Source organism: Dicentrarchus labrax, unplaced genomic scaffold, assembly GCF_905237075.1.
Source record: "Dicentrarchus labrax unplaced genomic scaffold, dlabrax2021, whole genome shotgun sequence".
NCBI lineage: Eukaryota > Metazoa > Chordata > Actinopteri > Moronidae > Dicentrarchus > Dicentrarchus labrax.
The window spans coordinates 726110-752345 of NW_026136710.1; the positions used below are offsets into that span (position 1 = coordinate 726110).

Consider the following 26236-nt stretch of genomic DNA (forward strand, 5'->3'; position numbering starts at 1 on the left):
ACTTGGCCTCTAGCACCACTGTCAGGAATCTTGGAGTTATCTTTGATCAGGATTTGTCATTTAACTCCCACATAAAGCAGACCTCTAGGACCGCCTTCTTTCATTTACGTAATATTGGAAAAATTAGACACATCCTATCACAGACAGATGCAGAAAAACTAATCCATGCATTTGTTACTTCAAGGCTGGATTACTGCAACTCTTTATTATCAGGTTGTCCCAATAAGTCCATTAAAACGCTCCAATTAATTCAGAACGCTGCAGCACGAGTACTGACAGGAACTAGAAAAAGAGATCACATCTCTCCTGTACTAGCTTCTCTGCATTGGCTCCCTGTAAAATGTAGAATTGAATTTAAAATTCACTCACCTATAAAGCTCTTCATGGTCAGGCCCCTTCATATCTTAAAGAGCTCATAGTACCCTATTACCCCACTAGAACACTACGTTCTCTGAATGCTGGGCTACTTGTGGTTCCTATAGTCTCTAAAACTTCTGTTATGAATTGGCGCTATACAAATAAAAAATTGAATTGAATTAAAAGTAGAACAGGAGCCAGAGCCTTCAGTTACCAAGCTCCTCTCCTGTGGAACCAGCTTCCAGTTGTGGTTTGGGAGGCAGACACCCTCACCACATTCAAGAGTAGGCTTAAGACATTCCTCTTTGATAAAGCTTATAGTTAGGGCTGGATCAGGTGAGTCCTGAACCATCCCTTACTTATGCTGCTATAGGCCTAGACTATCGGGGGATTTCCCATGGTGCACTGAGCTCCTCCCTTCCTCTCTCTTTATGCACTCATTCATGTCCCATTAATGCATGTTACTAACTCCACTTCTTCCCCGGAGTTCTTGTGCTTTCTCGTCTCGCAGGTTCTCATGGATCCTGGTGGAGCCTCCTGCCATGGTCCTGCTTGACTGCCATTGCCAATACTGTTGTTGCTGTGCACCTGTCTGTCTGTCTGTCTCTCGCTCTCTCTCTCTCTCTCTCTCTCACCCCAACTGGTCGAGACAGACGACCACCCACCTAGAGCCGGAGGATCTGTCCTAGGTTTCTGCCTTTTAACAGGCAGTTTTTCCTTGCCCTTGTCGCCAAGTGCTTGCTCATGGTGGTACTGTTGGGTCTCTATAATTAATGTTAAAGAGTTCGGTCTAGACCTGCTCTATTTGAAAAGTGTCCTGAGATAACTTCTGTTATGAATTGGCGCTATACAAATAAAATTGAATTGAAAAATTTAATTGGCTGTCAGAAAGCCTGACACCGCTGCACTTCATTCACCACATTGTAGGAACGCAAGTAACGCGCCACTTTACATTCTCAGTAACGGTAACGGCGTTGCAGCGATGGGAAAAGTACTTAATTAGATTACTCCGTTACTGAAAAAATAACACCGCTAGTAACGCCGTTATACTTAAACGCCGTTACTCCCAACACTGGTCAGGATACTGGTTGAGTGATCATATTGGGATCTGAGCCTGCTTATTTTCTGTGACCTTGTTCAGACTTGAGTGGGTATGTTTGATGAAAACTTTGTGTTTTGTCTCATAGTGGCGTTTCACACTGGCACTTTTAATCAGCGCCGCGGTCTCTGAACATATGAGACACACTGGTTATGTGCTCCCAGTGGGAAGAATGAATGTGAATGAATCTGTCCATTAAAAGCTCGATTTTCTATCCACTTTTCTCTTCTTAGAGAGCGCCATAAATCTTCTGTTGTCTCGCGCTCACTCATCTCTCCGTTTCCTCTCCATGTATCTGTGACTTCTCTTTCCGTCTGTCTCTCCTCTCTCATCGCTCTCATCTCTGTATTCATTCGCGCTGTTTAAACAGATTTGATTGGCTGAGCAGCATCACGTGGGATGGCTTAACTAGCGTGCGATTGGTCTGTGAGCTTCCTGATCTGCTAAACAAATACTGTAAAGACTAAAAAAGCTGTGCTGGTTAAAATAGAAGCTCCCCATCAAAATTTAGAATCCTCAATAATTAATTGATTATAGGTCTGGGTCCGCATAGGACGGTGTCTGGGTCCAGACTCGCCTGTTAGCGACCTCTGCCCTAGAAAGTTCATGAAGATCTTCCAGGCACTCTACTTCAGACCAAAGCAATGGATCAGGCTAGATCCGCGTTGGCCCCACCCACTGAGTTTGATGGCTGGCTTTGACAGTTTTAAGTAATTCATGAAGCACTGCAACGCAGGACCATGAAATGTAAATGTAAATAGTGAAATATTTATATATGTATTTTTCATTAAATGAATCGGTATTTGAATTAATTAATGACACATTTAATATCACATTTATGTATTTCATTCCAATTTTAATTAATTAATGACACATTTAAGTAATTATTTAATGGTGTATTTTTTATTTAATTGTGGCACTTTCAGTCCTCCATTTAATTGTGGATAAAAATCATAATTAATTGAATTAATTGTATTTTTTACCGAACAAATCAGGTGCTCCCAAACAACACCCTGATGAGAAGCTGCTGGTGTGTTCAAGTTCAATGTTATGCCATTATTGACCAAAGTCCAATTTTGCCATGACTTAGACCAGCCAGACTTTATTTCAGCTCACGATTGGCTCCAACAAAGGTAATGCCGTTATGAGACCTGATAGATGACACTGGAACCCATCTGCAGATAAGCCTCCACACTGCATTTATACAATATTTATAATTAATAATTAATGTCACTCTTCATTGAGGCAATTTCAGCTATAACTTGTGTCATTGTACATACTGAATTATTGACTGCTTTGCCTTAGCAAGATCATTAGGACTTTGGCCTTTGAATGTGACTTTAAACGTCTGAATCTTTCTTTCCACTTCATGTGCTTGAGTCTCTAGATTGTCCTTAAGGAGGCTTGCAGAAGCACAAAACTGCTTTCTCTTCAACAACATTACAATTTCCTTGATCTTCAAAAACATAGCCACAGATGTTCTCAGTTTCATCCAAGATGAAAAATAATATATTAGGGGGCTGGTGACACTGGGTCATCTGCAGGAATCACATCAAGATCCACATCCAGTTTAGGCTATTACTCCTTTGGCCTATAGAGAAACTCAGTCTTCTTCACCAAAGGACCAACAATGTCCATGGCAACCCGCTGGATACAGGTGGAGCAGGTACAAGTTCTTACCTTGTCTTTAAGGAGTCCTCTGGGTCCAATGACTCGCTCGAAGATGTGTTGCCCCACGTGAGCATCAACAGCCGACAGCGGGTCATCCAGCAAGTAAACATCTGATTTTCTGTAGACGGCCCGAGCCAGACTCACTCTCTGCTTCTGACCTCCAGACAGATTCAGACCCTACCTCAGTCAGTAAATGCATAATCAGTAAACAAAAACAGAAGTCATATAGTCAACAATAAACAGTCAGAGCAATGAACAGTCAACAATAAACAGTCAGGGTGACAAACAGCCAACTATAAACACTCAGAGCACATCAGTCCTCCTGTGATCAGACAGACAGCGTTTACATTTCCTTCAGATGCAATCTAACCCCTGAGGGGGGAAGTATTTATACCTTCTCCCCAATCTCAGTGCTGTCTCCAGCAGGTAGGATATCCAGGTCTTGCAGCAGAGCGCAGGCTTCCAGCACACGATGGTACCAGCTCTCCTTCCTCTCTCCCCCAAACAAAATGTTGTCTTTTAGAGAGGCGTTTTGGATCCAGGCCTGCTGGGGAATGTAGGCCACTGAACCCTGTACCACCCAAGTGAGGATAAGTATTATTATCGCTATGGATTCTGCTATAAAGTACATCAGTTCAACAGATAACATGTAGCCAGGTGGAATTGACATTGGGGGCAAAATGTGGGGAGCATGACTAATACAAGGGACAAGCATTGCCATCCCATAAGGTGATGCAATCATATTTCTAGTTCCCTCCGCTTATAGAGCCCTTCAGCTCAGTAACGAGCCAGAGAGCTAACATTATGCTAGCAAGATTCAAAGTTAACAAACTAAACTAGTAAATATAATCTGATAGAATGTTTAACAAGACTAAACATTTCATTGTCCCCAAATCAATATGCAGATTTTTTTATCAATGATAGGACATGTGCACATCCCTGTGGAATCAGCTTCCAGTTGTGGTTCGGGAGGCAGACACCCTCACCACATTCAAGAGTAGGCTTAAGACACTCCTCTTTGATAAAGCTTATAGTTAGGGCTGGATCAGGTGAGTCCTGAACCATCCCTTAGTTATGCTGCTATAGGCCTAGACTATCGGGGGATTTCCCATGGTGCACTAAGATCCTCTCTTCCTCTCTCTTTCTGCACTTATTCATGTCCGATTAATGCATGTTACTAACTTCACTTCTTCCCCTGAGTTCTTGTGCTTTCTCGTCTCGCAGGTTCTTATCGATCCTGGTGGAGCCTCCTGCCATGGTCCTGCTAGATTGCCATTGCAAATACTGTTGCTGCTGTGCACCTGTCTGTCTCTCTCTCTCTCTCTCTCTCTCTCTCTCACCCCAACTGGTCGAGACAGACGACCACCCACCTAGAGCCGAAGGATCTGTCCTAGGTTTCTGCCTTTTAACAGGCAGTTTTTCCTTGCCCTTGTCTCCAAGGTCTTGCTCATGGTGGTACTGTTGGGTCTCTGTAAATAATGTTATAAAGAGTTCGGTCTAGACCTGCTCTATTTGAAAAGTGTCCTGAGATAACTTCTGTTACGAATTGGCGCTATACAAATAAAATTGAATTTAATTGAATTGCGCTGATGGCCGCAGCCTGTAGTAGTGAGTTGAACAACCAATGCAATGGGAGTATCAGTGAGTTCAAATGGACAGTGTAGTGGCTGTGGTACTTGAATTTCCCTTGGGATAAATAAAGTCTATCTATCTATCTATCTATCTATCTATCTATCTATCTATTTATCTATCTATCTATCTATCTATCTATCTATCTATTTTCATTCAGTTTATTTCATTCATTCAGAACAGTGAACGGACAGTTTCACTGGAAATTAGTGCTGTCAAACGATAAAAATATTTAATTGCGATTAATCGCATTAATGGCATAGTTAACTCGCAATTAATAGCAATTAATCGCACATTTTTATCTATTCTAAATGTCCCTTGATTTCTTTTTGTCCCATTATTTTTTCTCATTTTAATGCTCTTATCAACATAGAAAAGTGTATCGGCTTGCTTTGTGCAAATGTTTTTATTGAAAACAACATTGGCATATACTGTACTGTTCAATTTCACACTAACATTCTCACTTGGAGCAAATAATCTCTCACACTATGTAACACTGTCCATCAATAAAAGGGTGAAAAAAATAACAGCCCCTTCAACAGCCCTTTCTAAGGGATCAAAACAGGGCGATACAAAATAAAAATACAAAGTGCACATGTAAGGTAAACTAGGACTCAGCCTATAGTGCAGTTAAACCATGGCTTAATACTTTTCTCAAGTTTGCTTTGTACATAGCAGTCAGGCTACTGCTCTTTAACCCAGCCTCTTATTTCAGAAAGAATGAACAGTAACGGTTACCAATAAAAGGTAAGCCTACTACTTCTTTGCTTTGAGCCGGTTACTCAAACAGACAAGCCTGTTGACATTTTCAGACAACAAGGAATCCATCCATTTTGGCGTCTCGCACTTGCCATCCACTCAAAACGTAGCGTTTACTCTTAAACAAGTGTGTGTGGCGTGCCTGTTGTTTTGTTTCCAGTCTAGCTAGATCCGGTGTGGTGTTGTAGTTTTTCTAACATTACTAGTTGTTGCAACAGCATGTGAAAAAAACTACAAAGTGTGCTAGGCGTTAATCTCGCGATACCAAAATTGACGCCCTTAAAATGGGTTTGCATTAACGCCGTTAATAACACGTTAAACTGACAGCACTACTGGAAATACTCAGTAAGTGTCCTACATCAGGAAGTAATGGACACCCTGCAGCCAATCAGTGTCCAGTATTCACACAGACCATGGTATAAAGGTCAGTATTCAATCACAAAGCAATAGAGTATATAGTGAGTTAAGGACAATCTGACAAAGCTATACACTAGATAAATGGCACTATAAATAGTGTCCTATAATATAAAGTGCTCATAATGAATCACCTTAAGAAATAATAATCCATTAAGTTATAGCAAATAGAGACAAGTCGGAAATGCACCGTTACCTGAATAAAATATGTTTTATATCTCTGGGTTTGAACATTATTGGAGACATAATAATATAATAATGTCAGTACACAACTCAATAGAATATATAACATAGGTCTGTAGTGAATACTGAATGTGAAAATGTTACAGATTAGTATTTTTTAAATTCTGGCTGCTGGTACTGCTTGCATAGTTTAGCAGAGCTGAAATTTTAGTTTGGTCTGATGTCATGGAAAAACAGCCACTGTTTGTTTATTGTTTATTTTAACAGAAGATGAAATTTTGTATTTTTAATGTTGCAATTACCCATAAAACATTCCTCTCTGATGCAGTGTTTGTCTGGAGACAAAGCTGTAAATATATCAGAAGAACTAGATTAATGAGTATAAACCAAACAACCATTATAACAAACCATCAGCAACAGCAACTCCCTAAAGGTTTTTGTATGTTGTACTGCACATGCTCATTACTGTTTCCCTCCCTGGCTCTGTCCACTAAAATGACATCACACACGTAAAAAAACACTTTCACAGTTTAAAAATGAATAATCAAAGAGTAACAATAATAACTGTTGTCACCTTGATGGAGACAAAGCCACTCCTCCTCTCCATCTCTCCCAACATGGCTGACAGCAGAGACGACTTCCCTGAGCCAACATTGCCAACCACGGCCACCAGCAAGCCCGTCTTCACCTTCATGTTGATTCCCTGCAGACACGGCAGTCCGTCACTGGTCCAGGAGAAGGACCCACCCTCAATCACCACACAATCTCCGTCTGAAGACAGAACATGGTTCCACATGGATCCACACAATTCTATGTGGTTCAAACACATGGTTCCACAGCATATGGTTCCTCATGCTTACACATGGTTCTATGTGGTTCCACCACAAGGTTCCAAATTGTTTTGATACATGTTCTAATACATGGTTTCATATTGTTCAAACACGAACCGGAGCCACAGCCTTCAGTTACCAAGCTCCTCTCCTGTGGAACCAGCTTCCAGTTGTGGTTCGGGAGGCAGACACCCTCACCACATTTAAGAGTAGGCCTAAGACTTTCCTCTTTGATTAAGCTTATAGTTAGGGCTGGCTCAGGTGAGTTCTGAACCATCCCTTAGTTATGCTGCTATAGGCCTAGACTATCGGGGGATTTCCCATGGTGCACTGAGCTCCTCTCTTCCTCTCTCTCTCTTTCCGTCCTAGGTTTCTGCCTCTAAAAAGGCAGTTTTTCCTTGCCCCCGTTGCCAATTGCTTACTCATGGTGGTACTGTTGTACTGTTGGGTCTCTGTAAAGGTTATAAGGAGTTCGGTCTAGACCTGCTTTATTTGAAAAGTGTCTTGAGATAACTTCTGTTATGAATTGGCGCTATACAAATAAAATTGAATTGAATTGTTCTATGTAGTTTATTTTAATTCTTAAAACTCAACAGTTTCTCTTAAAAGGAAGTTTTTCCTTGCTGCCATCGCCAATGTCCTGCTCATGGTGAGAACCGTTGGTTCTCTGTAAATAACGATATAAGGAGTACGGTCTAGACCTGTTCTATTTGAAATGTGCTGAGATAACATTTGTTATGAATTGGCGCTATACAAATAAAATTGAATTGAATTGAACAGTTTGCCCCTTCTTTCAGTCTTTGTGCTAAGCTATTCCTTGCTTCCAGTCTGCATGCTAAACTAGTCTAACAGTTTCAGTACTGGACACACAGGTCAACTGAGTTTTGTCTTCATGAGTCAGACAGGTGTGCATACCTGTACTATGAGGAAGTCTCTCCACATTGTCGGGCTTCAGTTCATCTTGATGCAGGAACTTCACCAGACGTCTGAGAGAGACGATGGCCTGATCATAAAAAATACATCCATCATTGAAACATTAAACACAGATTAATAATCACATATTTTACCAAACATAAAAGTACAGTACAAAAGACACCTGAGAAGTGGGAGGAGTGTATCTCAACTAAATAACATATTTTTTCCAGGTTGAGTCGAGGTCTCCTCTGTAGCAGTTCTGAAACGGTTTTGTCTGGTCTTGAATCTTTGGTCAGATTGCTGGAAAATCACTCGCTGCTTATTTTTTTAGATAAACTGTTGTCTCTCTTGATTTTTAAAGAAATTAAATACTCCTGTTGTGTTTACTGCAACAGCTTTTTAAAACTGCTTTGAGTGACTCCCTGTGGTTGTAGAAGCTGCACTTGGTCTTCATTCAATGGCTAAAAGACCACAACTTCCAATTACTGACACTGTTTAAACAACTGAAAGCCAGATCTATTCAGGGGAACACCTGGTCAATCAGAGCCTTGTATCTCTTGGATAATGTCACAGTACTTTCAGGACCCTGTACTCTGAAGCAGGATTTGGGCTCAGTGAGGTATGATCAGGACTTACCCTTCAGGGTTTTCAGGTTTATGATGGTCGGCCACTTAATACCGACATACATCACCATGGTAACTGATGTTGAACAGCTGCTGTGGTTAAGTTCCAGATCAGATCATCAACTCTATTAAAGCTCCACCTACTGACCAACCAATGACATCACCATTCATAAGTAGACCCTCCTGATATTATTTATTATATTACAGTTGTGGTCAAAGGTTTTGAGAATGACAGGGTTAGGTTAGGGTTAGGTATTGGTTTCCACAAAATTTGCTGCTTCAGTGTTTTTAGATCTTTTTGTCAGATGTTACTATGGTATTCTGAAGTATAATTACAAGCATTTCATAATTGTCAAAGGCTTTTATTGACAATTATATTAAGTTTATGAGTCAATATTTGCAGTGTTGACCCTTCTTTTTCAAGACCTCTGCAATTCACCCTGGCATGCTGTCAATTAACTTCTTGGTCACATCCTGACTGATGGCAGCCCATTCTTGCGTAATCAGTGCTTGGACCCACCTTTAGAGGATTTGATCACAAGTTCTCAATGGGATTAAGGTTTGTGGAGTTTCCTGGCCATGGACCCAAAATTTCGAAGTTTTGTTTCCCGAGCCTTTTGCAGAATATCAGTCTGTCCATGATGATTTTCCTGGAGATAAATGGCTTCTTTGCTGTCTTTCTTGACACCAGGCCATCCTCCAAAGGTCTTCGCCTCATTGTGCGTGCCGATGAACTGACACCAGACTGTTGCCATTCCTGAGCAAGCTCTGCACATGTGGTACCCCAATACCGCAACTAATTTAACTTCCTGGTCCTGGGTCTCGCTGGACTTTTTTGGGTGCCCTGAAGCCTTCTCCACAACAACTGAACCTCTCTCCTTGAAGTTTTTGATGATCCAATAAATGGTTTATTTAGGTGCAACCTTACTAGCAGCAATATCCTTGCCTGTGAAGCCATTTTGTGCAAAGCAATTATGACTGCACGTGTTTCCTTGCAGGTAACCATAGTTAACAGAACAAGAACAATGATTTCAAGCACCACCCCCCTATTAAAGCTTCCACTATGTTATTCTAACTCAATCGCATGACAGAGTGATCCCCAGCCTTGTCCTTGTCAACACTCAGTGAGCAACGAGAGAATCACTGACATGATGTCAGCTGGTCCTTTTGTGGCAGGGCTGAAATGCAGTGGAAATGTTTTTTTAGGATTAAGTTCATTTTCATTGCAAAGAGGGACTCTGCAATAATTGCAATTCATCTGATCCCTCTTCATAACATTCTGAATATATGCAAATTGTCATCATAAAAACTGAGGCAGCAGACTTTGTGAAAATTAATATTTGTGTCATTCTTAAAACTTTTGACCACGACTGTACATATGATATTATAGTTTGTACTTTTTGTATTTAAAACATATTCAAGTAATTCTACTGACCATTGTGAAATATATTATAATAATGTAATATTTTGTTTTCATTTGCCTGTTTAACAATGCCTTTATATTTTCTGTTTGTCTCACACAGAATATATTGGTCTGAGCAATATATTTTATTATTCACATTTAGTTTAATGTGATTAGTTTATTATATCTTTAGGTGTGTTTCAATATAGAGACTACTCTGTACCATCAGACCTTTTAGGTAGTTTTCACAAAATGTTTTATATACAAATATAATCATATTCAGATCTACTTTGATATTATAGTGATTTTTATATATTATATTATTATTATAATATTATATACTGTAATCAGTGATATATAATAATACTCATAATACTATAATTAGTCATATGAATGTACACAGTCAGCTCTTTTGTGTTTTTCTAGTCTTGATTATGTGTTTAACTTGACGGCACTTGCTGCTGTGCTGTGACTTGTCCATGTTTGTTATTGTTCATATTTTATGTGAGCGAGCTCAGAGCTGGACTGGGAAATTCAGTTAAAAATGACAATAAAAAATACTTTTTACTGAAGAAACTGTGAAAACTGTGTGAGTCACCTGCATGGTGGTGCTCATGGCGAAGGGAAGCTGACTTAAAGGAGTTTTCAGGATGTTGATGAGAGCGACAGAAACAAAGATTTTCTGAGCATCCAGAACGTTCCGTTCATCAGTCAACACATAGACTCCAAACACTGACAAGGCAATCTGATAAGAGAAGACACAAAGACGTGTGAAACTTTTTCATTTTCAAAAATAATTAACAACACAGATGATTTGGAGTTCATTAGAAAGAATATATGAAGAAGCGTAAAATGAGTTTTTTTACATGTTGATAAAAACGTCTGAAATCCTAATCATCGGGCTCGATTGATAGATATAACTGGGTATCATAACAGTGAAAGTTAATGGAGTGATTCCTAATAATGTTGCCTAAGGGAAGCATATACTGTATAAGTTGAATAGAATTTGTCCAAGCACAGAACCTTGTGAAACCCCATGAATAACTTTAGTGTGCATGGAGGATTTATTGTTGACATGTACAAACTGAGAACGATCTGATAAATAGGACTTAATTGTGAATCAAATCAAACCAGGTGGTCTGGGACCCATTAGACCATAAATCATTTATAGTGTGCACTCTAATGAGTCCTGGTCCACACTGAATGCCCGCCTACTTACTGACGTCCTGTAAGAACACAGAAACACGCAGTCCAATTGGGTCATATTTGAGATCATCAGCAGATGTTTGTAAACACACATTCTGTTTCAACTGATTTGACCGCTGAACTAGCAACCACAATATCACCAGACTCCATTTGAAGAGAAATTCTGTCTACCACAGATCATTATTTGAACTGTCTCGTAAATTCAGTAAATGTTATCCATTAATTTCTTTTAAAAAATAGACGGCGGTCCAACCTCCTCCACTGGTGTCCACTGTGAGTGACTGATGGACTGACAGCCTGTGAGCAGCCCACTGGATGTACACTTTTACTTTCTCTGACATTATTGTCTTTCTGCATCATCTATGAGCTGAAACATCAGGTTCCCACACAGTCAGAGGAAGTAAAAGTGTGTGTCTGTTCAAAAAGTTAAGTCATAAAATCCCACAATGCACCTGCTGCAGGCTGCAGACGGCGCATGTAAAACACTGATGGAAGAGTTTAGTATGGAGCTGAACTGAACTGAAAAAATAGTTGAATCTTGGTAGTGAACAGCCAAAAGTACAAAAAGGAATGGACACTGAGTGACCACATTCTGATTTTGTAAATGACAGAGATCAAATCACGAGAGGTCACTGGAGATGCATTGTAATGGTGTAAACTGACCTACTTAAAGCTTGTGATCAGATTACTTAAGATACCAGGCAGAGATACTGTATGTCTGATAAAACTAGTGTTAGAATGAAGTGACAGGATGAGTCTTTACAGTGACTCAGTACTCTGAGTGGGCACATGAGTGTGATAGGACCCTGGCTCTCCAGTCTCTTCAGCTGATCAATAACGTACAACAGTTCATCAGAGTCAGCTACTGGGTCAGGCTTACCTGAGCAGGAAGGTGTGAGACTCACCAGGAAGGAGGAGGAGTTGAAGGAAGCCAGAGAGACAGAGTACAGGATCTGAGACTTCTTTAGGGCGTGGAGTTCTCCATCTCTCAGGACACCGACTCGTCTGAGGAATGCTTCTTCCCAGGCGTAAAATTTGAGGATCTTCACACCACTCAGGATCTCGTTCATCAGTTTGATCCGACCATCCATGAAGTTCATCTGAACTTCCTGAGGAACAGACTGTGGTTCAGCTCTGAGCCAGGATCTAGTTCTGGATTAGGGCAATGAAACTGATCTCTCACCTGCAGTCTGCTCCTCACTTTAGCGATGAATCCATTGAGAGGGAAGATTAAAACAACAGCAGCAATGCCAGCAAGGGCAGGTGGACCAAGGAGCTGTCAATCAATCAATCAATCAATCAATCAATCAATCAACCAATCAACCAATCAATCAGTCAATCAATCAACCTTGTGTGTATATTGTGTGTTACCTGCCACAGAAAGTAGAAGCAGAGTGTGATCTCAATGGGTGTGACCCAAATACAGTTGAAATAAACCACAAAGTCCATCAGCTTCTGTGTATCGGCTGAAACCAAATTGATGATTTCTCCCAAAGTACACTGCTGCCGGGCTGCGCTGCTGATCAATAGACACTGAGGATTCAAACATAGAAAATGTTATTGACTGCACTGCTGATCAGTAGACACTGGATGAGCGCAAACACTGACTCTGAAATGTTAGCTGAGCGCATCAATGTTTCCAGGTGTATCCAGGTGTCAGGAGGTTCACCTGCAGATGTTTTAAGATAGTGTAAAGCTTTCAGTGTCTCCAGAGGGAACTATGTGGAGTCTAAAAAATATTCTCAAGTGATGTCATACAGATTCAAAGCTATCCTACAGTGTCACAGCAGTGAGGCTCAGTGGAATCAGAAAATTTTTTTGTGTTCAACTTATCAGATAAATAAAAAGAAAATAGTATTATCTGTCTGCTACCTTCCTGTAGACAAGGCCCATGACAGCTGTCTTCAGTCTCATCCCGACAGTGAAGCAGTGGAACATGTATTGATGATGGAGGACAGACTGCAGACAGGACAGCAGGAAAAGCAACGAAGCAAACAGGAAACCTTTCCACATCTCAGCGTTTTTGTCCCTCATGAAACCCAGTAGCAAGCTGGCCACAACAACAACGATAAGCAAAAACAAGAATAAACAATAAGTGCAGACAGTTTGTTGATTTTACTTAAATCACCCAAAACATCACATTATTGTGTCTTTGACGTCTCAATAACGTTTTATTTCAAACGACAAACTGACTGAAACCATCAGCAGTCACCTAAAAACCAGACAAACTTTTCCTGAATATGTACACCAGATTCAATGCTCTGTATTACACATTTCAAGAGACTGCATTCACGGTGCTGAAGTGCAATGGTAAGCTTACTGAGTCCTTTCTGGTTTACTTCCTGCTCCTGTGTACAGTGTTTGCTGCTGTAGCTCTGTCTAGTGAATGCTAAAAACAAATTAGTTTTCCTCGTTACAGCGGTTATTTACCCGCTTAACATTTAAACGTAGACTAGTTCTACCTAAGCACTCGGAGCCAATTCTTTCTTTTAGTGACTTTATGCAAAAAAAAAAATCACACGCTTGCTTCATTAGCATGGCTTCTCCCTCTTCCTCTGCTGTTCTCTCTTGCTCAGTGTGTCAGATGTTTAGCTATTCCTCTGCCTCCTTTAGTAATAATGAAACCTGTATTAAGTGAAATTTATTTACTGCGCTGGAGGTGAGGCTCAGCGAACTAGAGAATAGAATAGAATATACTTTATTGTTCATATCTTAAAGAGCTCATAGTACCCTATTACCCCTCTAGAACACTACGTTCTCTGAATGCTGGGCTACTTGTGGTTCCTATAGTCTCTAAAAGTAGAACAGGAGCCACAGCCTTCAGTTACCAAGCTCCTCTCCTGTGGAATCAGCTTCCAGTTGTGGTTCGGGAGGCAGACACCCTCTCCACATTCAAGAGTAGGCTTAAGACATTCCTCTTTGATAAAGCTTATAGTTAGGGCTGGATCAGGTGAGTCCTGAACCATCCCTTAGTTATGCTGCTATAGGCCTAGACTATCGGGGGATTTCCCATGGTGCACTGAGCTCCTCTCTTCCTCTCTCTCTCTTTCTGCGCTCATTCATGTCCCATTAATGCATGTTACTAACTTCACTTCTTCCCCTGAGTTCTTGTGCTTTCTCGTCTCGCAGGTTCTTATTGATCCTGGTGGAGCCTCCTGCCATGGTCCTGCTAGATTGCCATTGCCAATATTGTTGTTGCTGTGCACCTGTCTGTCTGTCTGTCTGTCTGTCTGTCTCTCTCTCTCTCTCTCTCTCTCTCTCTGTCTCCCTCTCTCTCTCTCTCTCTCTCTCTCTCTGTCTCAAATGCAGCACTAAGATCTAATAATACAAGTACAGAGACAAGGCCATTGTCAATACTGTTGTTGCTGTGCGCCTGTCTGTCTCTCTCTCTCTCTCTCTCTCTCTCTCTCTTTGTCTCTCTCTCTCACCCCAACTGGTGGAGACAGACGACCACCCACCTAGAGCCGAAGGATCTGTCCTAGGTTTCTGCCTTTTAACAGGCAGTTTTTCCTTGCCCTTGTCACCAAGTGCTTGCTCATGGTGGTACTGTTGGGTCTCTGTAAATAATGTTTGAAAGAGTTCGGTCTAGACCTGCTCTATTTGAAAAGTGTCCTGAGATAACTTCTGTTATGAATTGGCGCTATACAAATAAAATTGAATTGAATTGAATTGAATCGAAATTAAAGGGTGAACAGGACCGGTGAGCTTACACAGCCCTGAGGTGCACCTGTACTGATGCATGATATTATTGTTATTATTATTATTACTATTATTATTACTACCGTTACTATTATTTATACAAATAAAATTGAATTGAATTGAATAGAATAGATGAAACTGGAGCTGTAAACGTCAGAGAGCAGAGAGAGACATCAGAAAACATATTTGTGACCTCTCTGACACTCACCTGAGAACTTGTGGCACAGCGAACATGAAGGCATCGTGCAAAAGGAGACACAGAGTACCACACAGGAAGTAAAGCCCAAAGGTCCGCCCCAGAGTGCGCAGGAGGAGGAGGCTATAGTCCTGCCCCTTACTGTTCTTCCTCAGCAGGTAAGTTTTTTCTGTCATTGCAGCAGAACCACAGGACCACAATGGTCCAGAACCCACAGGCTCTTTCCTGCAAAACATCAATACAAGTAAGAAGAATTTTGGGGGGCAGGGTCTGAACTAATGTACCAATGACCTTCACTTAAAAATTACTGTTTTTGCCCTCCCGCGCCAAACTCATCTCCAGTCTGCATGATGGCTCAACTAAACTTCCCAAAAACACAAATAGTCGCCTTAAAGGTGATGAACAGTTGACATCACCGGCTGTTGTCAAATGCATCACATCCTGTGCACTGGAACATTTTTACTGGGAAACACCCATAAGTCAGCCTGGAATAAGTGCTACTCTAGCTTTGCCAAGATGATGCGGGCAGTGTGTGTCGACGTACCAGGAGGACCTGAGAATTTACTGCTGCGAACTGTCCCGAGACCTCAGCCTAAAGACCGGGAAATCCTAATTAAAGTTCACGCAACTGCTCTCAACAGGGTGGTGAGAGTGATATCATAGGCCTGGAGGTGGCTGGTACTGTGGATACTCTGGGCCCAGGGGTGAAAACAAGCTGGAAGCCAGATGACAGGGTCATGGCCTTGCTCTGTGGAGGAGGATATGCAGAATATGTTGCTGTGCCTGAGGACCTCCTCATGCCCGTTCCCCCTAATCTCACACTCTGCCAGGCCGCTGCGATCCCAGAGGCCTGGCTCACTGCCTTTCAGCTGCTGGTTTTCGTAGCTCAGGTGGAGGAGGGTGATGTGGTGCTGGCTCATGCCAGCGGAGTCGGAACAGCTGCTGTTCAGCTGATTCGTCTGTTTGGTGCCGTGCCCATCGTTACTGCGGGGAGCCCCGAAAAACTGAAGATGGCTGAGAGCCTGGGAGCAGCAGCTGGGTTTAACTACAGAGAGGAGAGCTTCGCACAGGGAGTTCATGACTTTACAGGAGGCAAGGGAGCAAACGTCATCCTCGACTGCATTGGTGGGTGTAACTGGGAGCAAAATGTGAGCTCTTTGGCCACCGACGGCCGGTGGGTGCTGTACGGCACCATGGGAGGCCGGGCGGTAGAGGGAGATCTGCTGGGCAAACTGCTCTCCAAGCGCGGCCGCTTGCTCAGCAGCCTCCTCCGCTCTTGCAGCCTTCAGTACAAAGCAGAGCTGGTAAAAGCTTTCTCACACAGAGTGTTACCGTGTTTCTCAGACCAGACATCCTCCCTGAGGCCAGTGATTGACAGCACGTTCAACCTGGAGGACATCGCAGAAGCTCACAGGCACATGGAGGCCAACAAGAACACGGGGAAGATTGTCGTTAATGTGATTCCACAGAGTGAGGAAACTCAGGTGCAGTGATATTAACACATGTAATCACTCTGAATTTGATTAATCTTACAACACAGTGTTATTTGTTTGTTGATCATTATTTTAAATATGTTTTATCCACCAATCCACCAAAGATGATTTTTGTACAGTGCTGTTTCCTCTGTAGTGTTGTAATAGTGATTATTAACCCACTACTAAATGTTTACTGTAATTATTACTCCTTATTGCACATTAGTCTTAAAGCACAACCTTAATAAAATGCCACCTTGTATTTCACTGCACATACAGTATTGAATGAGCATATTAACAAATAAAACCCTTGAATCTTTAAAAAAAAAAAAAAAAAATGACTGTTTTAATCCATCCATCAGCTAAACCCACTGACACCCAATGACAGGGTAGAGACTGACAGCCAGTCAGGAAGAAACTTTTATCTTGTCTGGTTGTAGTGTTTCACATTAAAAAGCCTTTCAATGAGTCAGGGGGCTTTTATTTGGAAACATCTACAGTAAGTTTGAGTTTAATCAGCAGCTGAACTGACACCAATCACATAGAAGAAATCAGCCTCAGCAGTGTGACATCACTGTAATGTCACTCTGACATCACTGTGACAGACATGTTTATTTATTTCTTTATTAAGTGTTAACATTCAGATTAAGTATCATTTATCTTAATATTAAAATGTAAAGTGTCGTAATTAAAGTGTCCTACTGCAGCTGTTTGCACTTCTCCAAGTCCATCATGATCTGGAGCGATGAGTCCTGGTCCCGCAGAGGCCACAGGTCTGCAGCCTGAAGGGGACATCGGTAACCTCGAACCACCAAACTGACAGGAATATGAAACATAACACATATTTATTCATAATAATTAGTGCTGTCAAACGATTAAAATATTTAATCGCGATTAATCGCATTAATGTCATAGTTAACTTGCAATTAATCGCACATTTTTATCTATTCTAAATGTCCCTTGATTTCTTTTTGTCCCATTATTTTTTCTCATTTTAATGCTCTTATCAACATGGAAAGGTGGATCGGCTTGCTTTGTGCAAATGTTGTTTTTATTGAAAAATCATCCATTGTTGCCTGGCTTTGATGAGGGGGCGGAGAATTCGCATCAGTTGTGTGCGTGGCCATCAAGTGGTATTTCAGACTGGACGTGCTGCGATGATAGCTCAGTTCACAACGACAAAACACACAGATCACTTTGGTCTTGTCAATGGAACCATTTGGCAACTTTTTAAAAGTAAATTTCGCATTTATCTGACAGCACTAATAATAATGTTACAATTATTAGTCATTATAGAAGTTGTAGTTTGACTGTAGGTAGTATTAGTATTAGTTATCGTAGTATTGGTATAGTAGTAGCAGTAGTAGTAGCAGTATTACTGTCATGTCCATTAGTGTTTTATATTGTAGTCATGTGTGTCCTGTTTTATTTTCGCCACCGGCTTCCAGAGACCTTCGAACGGCTGCTGCTCCATCCCATCAAACCCCAGGTCCACCACGCAAAAGATCCACTGCAGTTTGGATACCAGGAGAAAGTGGGCGTGGAGGATGCCATCCTCTATCTGCTCCACAAGGCCTACTCTCATCTGGACAAGGAGAGCGGCGCTGTGAGAATCATGTTTTTTGATTTCTCCAGCACCTTCAACACGTGTTTCATTTCTATTTTTCTAGTTTATTTTCTCTCTCGGCACATATTTATTTCCTCTGCAAAAGTTTAATCTATCCAATTTAATGTATGGCTACTGTACTTAATGTGGTTAATTTTAATGTATGTTTAATGCATGAATGTATGTTTAATGTATGTCTAATTTATGTATGCTGCTACTGGATGCTTGAATTTCCCTCTGGATAAATAAAGTATCTATCTATCTATCTATCTATCTATCTATCTATCTATCTATCAAAGTGGTTTCACCTCCTTTATCAACACACAGTGGGACTGTAGATGGTATAATGTGTCAGCTGTGAGAAACTCATCATGACCACTCTATCACTCTATGACCACACTGAGTTTTGCAGATTTACTGAGACTTCAGGGACTCCAGGCCTGCGTTACAGCGTGGGAAGACTGGAATCCTGTGTGTGTGATTGTGCTCTATGCCCTGCACATCATCCATGTTGCATCTCAGGCCCTCCAGAAAACCAGTCTCAAAGTTTGAACAAACTTTCAGTATTCTACAGGCCATCGGGAGCACTGGTGGGCCAGTTTCCTAATTTAGCTTGCCCATGATGCCCTAGCTCCGCCTATGGTAGTAGTAGTAGTAGTAGTAGTAGTAGTAGTAGTTAAATTATTTAAAGAAAAAGTAAACACAAGAGGAGTTAAATCTTAAATAATAATAATAACAATTTAAATCAACTATACAATAACAAGAACTAAATGTGGACTCATGAGTTGTGGTGTTTTGGTGATGTGAGTGTTTCAGCTGTGATGTTTGTACCTGCTGAACCACAAGAAGAAAAACTTGGAGAGAAACGAGGCATCTTCCTCTGGACATTGGTTCTAACAAGAAAGAACCATGTTTTAATAAAAAATGTTCAATTAAAAACATATGATAAAGAGAGAATATTCCTTTGATAATCAAACAATCAATCAATCAAAAGGTTTGAAAATGACTTCACCTGTACATAGGTGTGTGTCTTACCTGTACGTAGGTGTGCGTGTGTGTTACCTGTACGTAGGTGTGCGTGTGGGTTAACTGTACGAAGGTGTGCTTGTGGGTTACCTGTACGTAGGTGTGCTCGTGTGTTACCTGTACGATGGTGCGTGTGGGTTACCTGTACGTAGGTGTGCGTGTGTTACCTGTACGTAGGTGCGTGTGTGTTACCTGTACAAAGGTGTGCGCATGTTACCTGTATGTAGGTGTGTGTGTGTGTGTGTTACCTGTACATAGGTGCGCGCGTTAGCTGTACGTAGGTGTGCACGTATGTTAGCTGTACGTAGGTGCGTGTGTGTTACCTGTACATAGGTGTGCGTGTTAGCTGTACGTAGGTGTGCATGTGTATTACCTGTACGTAGGTGGTAGGTGTGCGCATGTTACCTGTACGTAGGTGTGTGTGTGTGTTAGCTGTACGTAGCTTTGTGGGTGTGTTACCTGTGCATAGGTGTGGGTGTGTTACCTTTGCGTAGGTGTGTGTTTGTTACCTGTATGTAGGTGTGTTTTTCAGAGACTGTTCGGTGGTCAGAAAAGCAGCTGAGGACGAGCTCAATTAGTTGAAGAAAAAAACAGATGAAGAATGCCACAAAACGAACAGCGTCTGACAAAAACCCCTGAAAAAGCAGAGGTCAGAGGTCAGAAGTTATAGGATAGAAATACTCAAGATGTTTTTGTATTTAAATATCACATATCTGATATCACTACTAAAAGTGAAGAATTCAAACTTGAATGTTGAAAAATGAAAACATTTCCCTTGCTGTTAAAATTTTGTTGATATTAATAAAGGTCTGAGAAAATTTTACAAAAGAGAAGTCACAGTAGAAACTTTAACAAACCTTTCTCTAATAACCCAGTAGATACTTATCAGCTGTCCACCTGCTTTATTCGTATCTGTTTTACCGAACTCTGTTGATTAATAGTCTTCTGTCTTTTCCAGGAAGCCTTGTATGTAATTATCAGTTACATATGAACTGCTTTCTAAGAAATGATTAACACAAACTCATATACAGTATTCACACGTTCAGAAGAAAGTACATTTAGACCCTGCCAGAGAAACTTTAACCTTCAGAGAGCTGTGAAATACTGCAGCTGAAAGAGAAGAACAGAGAAGAAAAGCTGTTGAAGAAGAGGAGAATCAAACTGGAAGGGTGTACAGTGGAGAAAGAGCTGGGCGACATAAAAGAGAAAAAGAAAACAGACAGACTGAAACAAGAAGGCAGTGAGGAGATCATTAAACAGAAAACCTCCTTCAATTTCCCAGCACTTATCCCAGGTCTTATAGGAGGGGAAAAGTAGAACAGGGGCCCTTCAGTTATCTCCTAAAGGTTAAAATGTTCACTTAAATATTTGAGGTTTTCTCTTTATCTCAGTCTGACACTGAAGAAAATCTGACCTGAGCCAATACAGTAGGTCAAACTGAATTCAGTCTAGACCTGTTCCATTTGAAAAGTGTCCTGAGATAACTTGCCATTGGCGCTATACAAATAAAATTGAATTGAATGTCCCTCTGACTATATTATTTAAGAGGGTAAAATATACATTTTGTACTTTGAATAAATTTGGCAATAAATTATACTGACTTGTCTTTTTTTCTGTAACTGTGATGGATAATATTTGTTTTTTATCCAGATTGGATAACTCATAATCCATTACTCCCTGAATATAAAACTTCATCATTATTATTTCATTAGTGTATAATCACCTAAAAATAAGAATCATCGTGTTTTTGTTATCTTAGAATGAGACGTTTTTATTTACAGAGGGAGCCAGGAACCAGCATGTTTCTACAGTAGCCCAGAACCGACAAACCAAACACTGACTGTACTGTAGTTTCTCAACTGGGTTGATACCTGATAAATTATCTGCTCAATGTCAACCTTCAGAGGAACGAGGGAGCAGAGAACCAGAAGAGTCCAGAAGAGGAAGAGGAGGACAGATGAACGACAGCCCTTCATCCTCTCTACCTGGATTATAACAACAGCAAGAACCTGAGGAGAAGGAGGAAGAAGAATGTAATTGGACTGCACTTATATTGTTCCTTTCTAGTCTTCTGAATACTCAAAGCACTTTAACACTACAGTCACACACATTCATACAGGGGTTCAATATCTTGCTCAAAAACACTTCAACATGCAGCTGGAAGAACTAGGAATTGAACTGCCAACCTTATGATTAGTGGACAACCCGGTCAACCTCCTGAGCTACCGAAGAAGAAGAATAACGTACCAGAGTGAGGCTCCGAATCAGTGGACCCATCAGGATCAACAGGTGGTTCTGGGTCTCTTCATTTTTCTTCACCAGGAAGTAAAACATCTCCAGAAGACCGAACGAAGCCAGACTGAGACCCAGAAGCTGCAACAGGGTCCAAAGAGACCAAGGTTAGAACAAAAACCACAGAGACCAGGGTTAAACCAGAGTCCTCTGAGTCCTGGTACCTGGTTCAGCATCAGCACTGGGTCTTACCGTCTTGCTGCAGCAGAGTTTGGACAGTGGGATGAAGCCTCGGTGTGGGCGGAGCTGCAGGTACAGCAGGTAAAGAGGAGAACAGGTCCACAGGTAAACACAGGGGGACCAAACCAGTACAGTGTGCTGGAAACACTGGGTCAGGTCTGGTTGCGAGGTGTACCAGGTCAGATTCCAGTCCTGAAACCAGAAAACACCATCAGTGTTCACATCTCACAGGTGAGTGACGTGTCAACAGGTTGAAATAGTTGAAAGCTCCTGTGTGTCACATTACTGAAATATAATATCCATAGTTGTGTTTTCATTAGTCTATAACCACCTGAAAATAAGAATTAATGTGTTTCTGTTACCTTAGAATGAGACACATGTTTCTACTATAACCCACAACGGACAAACCAAACACTGACTGATACAGACTGTACTATATTTCAGTTAAATTTAATATAAACATGAACTTAACATATGACTGATTTAAAAGGGTTAAAAAGTATCTTTAAATTAATCAGATTATTGGTCAGATGTTTAATGAGAGACTCACCCAGAGAGGATCCAGACCACTAACAGTGCACAGATCCTCCATTTATACAACGCTTCTGCTTCTTGTCTGTAAGTAGTGTTCTTTGGGTTAGAGGTAGGGTTAGGGTTACCCCCCTTCTGCTGTAAGATTCTGCTGCTAGTGTGTTACACAGATACTCTCTCTCTCTGTTCTCTCTCTCTCTCTCTCTCTCTCTCTCTCTCTCTCTGTTTCTGCCTGAGTTGAATTGAATTGAATCCATTTTAATTATTTTTAGTTTCAATGTAAAATACAAACATCAACCAAAATCAGAACATTTCATACAAAGGAAATGAACATTGAATTGTGGGTAAAGATTTAGTCAGCATCTGCTTCAGGGACTTGTGGCTAATCGACAGGAGGTTTCAGTTGCCTTGGTAATAGGAAGAGGAGGAAGCAGCCCCGTCTTTGAACTAGAGAACAGAGACAAACAGCAGCTCACCTCGACAGGCAGTAATTCAGGTTCAGGTTCTGCCCTGATGATCAATTATTTTAATCATTAACTGATGACATCACTGACTGAAACATTTGATTGACACCTACTGGAGGTCTGTAGCCGATGCCCACCGATGATGTCTCCACCCCCTCGGACAACGACACATTCTTATTAGCTCTCTAGAGACTCTGGAGGACACAAAAACATTTTCTTCATTCCCTCCTTCCTTCCATCCTTCCTTCACTCTTTTCTTACCTGACTTCCTTATAAGGTATTTCCTCTGTGTCTGTCAATCAAACCATCAGGTTCCACCAGCTGCTTCCTGTATGCACATGCACATGCACATACACGCACGCACATACACACACACACACACACACACAGTATTAGTCACACAGTATTAGTCTGAGTAACATTTGTTTGTGGTGATTCTTTCCACTTTCGCTTTGATTTATTAATTAGTAAAATAAATTAAAAACTAATTGGGTAAGGGTTAGGGTTTGTATGGTTTCCTGTGCTGAGGTACCTGAGGGTTGGGAGGGGCCAAAGGTCTTACAGAGCTGGGTTGCTTTCCCGCCTTAAGTTTGGTTTAAGTTTGCATCTGCTGAAACATTCATAGACCACCTGTAAACCACCTGTAGACCACCTGTAAACCACCTGTAAACCACCTATTGATCAGTGTATATTATTATTATTAGGGCCCGAGCACCGTGCAAAGGCCCTATAGGAATTCTTTTTTTTTTTCTCCTAAACAAACGCATATTTGGAAGCTTTCCCGTGCTCGAAAACTCATGAAACATGGCGGCGCACATGTCAGTCGTGGCGAATAATTTTATATTCTATGTGTCGCTTTTGGGTTGGCCACTAGGTGGCGCTACTACCATAAAAAAATGCGTTAAAGCTAATAACTTCTGCAGTTTGTCGCACATTCAAAAACCTTATATACACGCGTGCAGTGTATGAAGCAGAATCTCCCCATAAAGGCCATGCCCATTTTCGCCTAGAATTTTCTTTCGCTAGAGCACGAAATGTCTGTAAACTACTTTTTTGCTTGCCCATGGCTCCCTGAGGCTCACTACAAAATGTGTCAACAATCCGCCACTAGGTGGCGCTCTGGTGGCATGGCAAATCACTGTGCGGAGACTGTAATAATTATGAATATGAAATTCACAGGGCACGTGTAGACTGGTCCCTGTAGCTCACGTACCAAAATTTGTGTTTGTTGTGTTTGTAGCGCCCCCTACAGGATTTTAAAAAAGCAGCCCCGGCGCCACGTTTCACCGATATACATGAAACTTGGTACGCACGTGTAACATGCCGAGACCTACAAAAAAGCCTCTTGGACCCATACCCTAAACCCCACAGGAAGTCAGCCATTTTGATTTTGATCTTCACTTTCGGCAAACGTTTTGCCTTGTATTTGAACAAAGTCCTTCTAGGGAATTTATTGGATCTACTTCAAAATTAGGACAGTCAAACTATGTTGCTGATTAAAAGTTGTGCTATTTGTCTACGTACGTTGAAGGGCGTATACGTGGCGTGCCGTCAAAGTTGGCTAGGTTGAATCAAACTGTGATGCCATGCCAGTTAAGGGCTTCTGTTTTAACTAATTCCTCCTACAGATTTTATCAGATTGACTTCAAATTCCATCACTGCAACCTAGACACATTGGTGATCAAAAGTTGTGCTATTTGTGACTGTAGGTTTAACTGCATGCCCGCGACGTGTCAAATCTTCTGATTGGCCATAAAACAGACATATCTTCAGTGTACAGTCCCACCCTGAATACGTCCTCACAACTTCAGTGTACATGGTCCAATCTCAATGAAACATCACACGTTTGCCCTGAACACGTCTATGTCATAATATTCAGTAATAGTGAGAGCCCCACCTAGTGGTGAAAGACCTAGTGGTAAAAGGAAATGTAATTTGCGTGGAGTGTGAGGACCGGTTCATCACTGCTTGCAGCTTTAATAATTATTATTATTGATCACAGTGTATATTATTATTATATTATTGATCACAGTGTATATTATCATTATTATTATTGATCACAATGTATATTATTATTGTATTATTGATCACAGTGTACATTATTATTATTATTATTGATCACAGTGTACATTAATATTATTATTATTATTGATCACAGTGTATATTATTATTGTATTATTGATCACAGTGTATATTCTCATTATTATTATTGATCACAGTGTATATTATTATTATTATTATTGATCACAATGTATATTATTATTATTATTATTGATCACAGTGTATATTATTATTATTATTATTATTGATTAGTGTACAGTGTCAGAGCTTCAGTCTCTGATCAACAGCTGATGACAACAATGAGAAGAAAACAGTGAATCTGTGACAAAAGAAGAATATTAAGTCTGATTGTTAAACATTCCAACTGCAGTGACGTAACTGTGACAACTCCAAATATATATTCTATATCAAATGTATTATTATTGTTCGATTATTTGTGTGAATGTTTGTTAAAAGTGGACAAACACACATTCACACACTTACTGAATGTGTTTCCACATGAGGGTGTCGGTCTATAAAAAGAGATAGCATCAGGGTGGCTGTGGCTCAGAGGCAGAGTGGGTCGTTCCTTAGTCGGAAGGTTGTGGGTTCAACCCCCCACTCCTGGTGCCACATGTCGAAGTATGTGTACTGAACCCCAAATTGCTCCCGATGCCATGCATTGGTGTGTGAATGTGTATGGATATTAGTTTCTGTTCGATGGACTTTGGGGGTGAAGGGTGAATGTGGCACACGACAGCATCGTCCATTACAAAACATTTCAACATGTATTGTTTACATACGATCTGGCGCTGCAACGTGAGGCGGAGTCAGGCTAGGGTAAAACAGGATGTAGATTTTCAGACAGAGAGAGAGAGACAAACAGATAGAGAGAGAGAGAGACAGCTAGAGAGAGAGAAAGAATTTGAATTGAATTTGAAAGAGAGAGAAAAAGATAGAGACAGACAGAGAGAGAGAGAGACTATTACAATGACTAACACACTGAAGAACATTGGAGAGATGTATAATTTTATTACTGGTTCTTTGGTCCTCGCCTGCATCGCTCACCGTTACTTGTCAACTTCTCTGATTCGCTGCCACTGCTTGTGTTGCCATATGAACAAGACCCGGCGATCAAAGTTATTAAGGAATATCCCAAACCTTCCCAGAACAAACTGTCCTCCACATCCAAAAATGTACTGTACTTAATTCTTACATTTAACTGATCATACAGATCAATAGATTCAAATGCCTCCCCAATTCTTTCTCAGATTCAGTTCGTAAAGGTTTTATTCGTCAGTGTAGAAGTTAAATATTATTATTATTTATTTTATTTTTATTTTTTTTAAGGTTTTTTTTTGGCCTTTTCATGCCTTTATTAGATAGGGACAGCCAAAGACAGACAGGAAAAGGGGGTAGAGAGAGGGGATGACACACAGAAAAGGGCCACAGGTCGGACTCAAACCCGGGCCGCTGCAGCAATTCCATATGTGGGTCACCATCTCTACCAACTTAGCTAACCGGGCACCCAAATGTTATTATTATTAAATGTTACTGATATTCCTCACCTCCTCCCCTGCTGATTGGTCAATCTCCATCAAGACTTCTGCTCCATCTAAAACACAGACAAGAACAGGTCTGT

The 26236-nt window shown here is 40.9% G+C and overlaps 1 protein-coding gene, 1 long non-coding RNA gene and 1 pseudogene across 11 annotated transcripts in view; 2 read left to right on the forward strand and 1 right to left on the reverse strand.

Moving 5' to 3' along the window:
* The window catches only part of LOC127370203 (multidrug resistance-associated protein 1-like), a 45766-nt gene that overhangs the window by 13780 nt on the left and 5750 nt on the right, over positions 1-26236 (reverse strand). For 3 of the 9 annotated variants that reach the window (XR_007886160.1, XM_051412030.1, XM_051412038.1), the window contains exons 3-20: positions 26163-26209; positions 22110-22882; positions 21572-21751; positions 21335-21460; positions 20959-21096; positions 19597-19722; positions 18893-18954; positions 17158-17271; positions 14996-15208; positions 12961-13138; positions 12460-12621; positions 12272-12364; positions 11994-12197; positions 10481-10627; positions 7858-7945; positions 6687-6883; positions 3522-3698; positions 3137-3304 (exon numbers count right to left, since the gene is read on the reverse strand). Coding sequence is in view for 8 of the 9 variants with exons in the window: in XM_051412030.1 (XP_051267990.1) it covers positions 3137-3304; positions 3522-3698; positions 6687-6883; positions 7858-7945; positions 10481-10627; positions 11994-12197; positions 12272-12364; positions 12460-12621; positions 12961-13138; positions 14996-15208; positions 17158-17271; positions 18893-18954; positions 19597-19722; positions 20959-21096; positions 21335-21460; positions 21572-21751; positions 22110-22151 (2415 nt within the window). In the remaining variant the exon portion in view is untranslated. Of the gene's footprint in view, positions 1-3136; positions 3305-3521; positions 3699-6686; positions 6884-7857; positions 7946-10480; positions 10628-11993; positions 12198-12271; positions 12365-12459; positions 12622-12960; positions 13139-14995; positions 15209-17157; positions 17272-18892; positions 18955-19596; positions 19723-20958; positions 21097-21334; positions 21461-21571; positions 21752-22109; positions 26210-26236 lie in introns of all 9 variants that reach the window. The other 6 variants (XM_051412033.1, XM_051412037.1, XM_051412036.1 and 3 more) reach the window with 6 other exon arrangements.
* The window catches only part of LOC127370222 (uncharacterized), a 28949-nt gene continuing 3243 nt past the window's right edge, over positions 531-26236 (forward strand). Inside the window, exons 1-2 of one of the 2 annotated variants that reach the window (XR_007886166.1) lie at positions 531-1046; positions 4522-4567. This is a non-coding gene — a long non-coding RNA (uncharacterized LOC127370222). Of the gene's footprint in view, positions 1047-4521; positions 4568-14570; positions 14753-26236 lie in introns of those variants that run through there. The other variant, XR_007886165.1, reaches the window with a different exon arrangement.
* Positions 15256-17120, forward strand: LOC127370211 (quinone oxidoreductase PIG3-like; annotated as a pseudogene).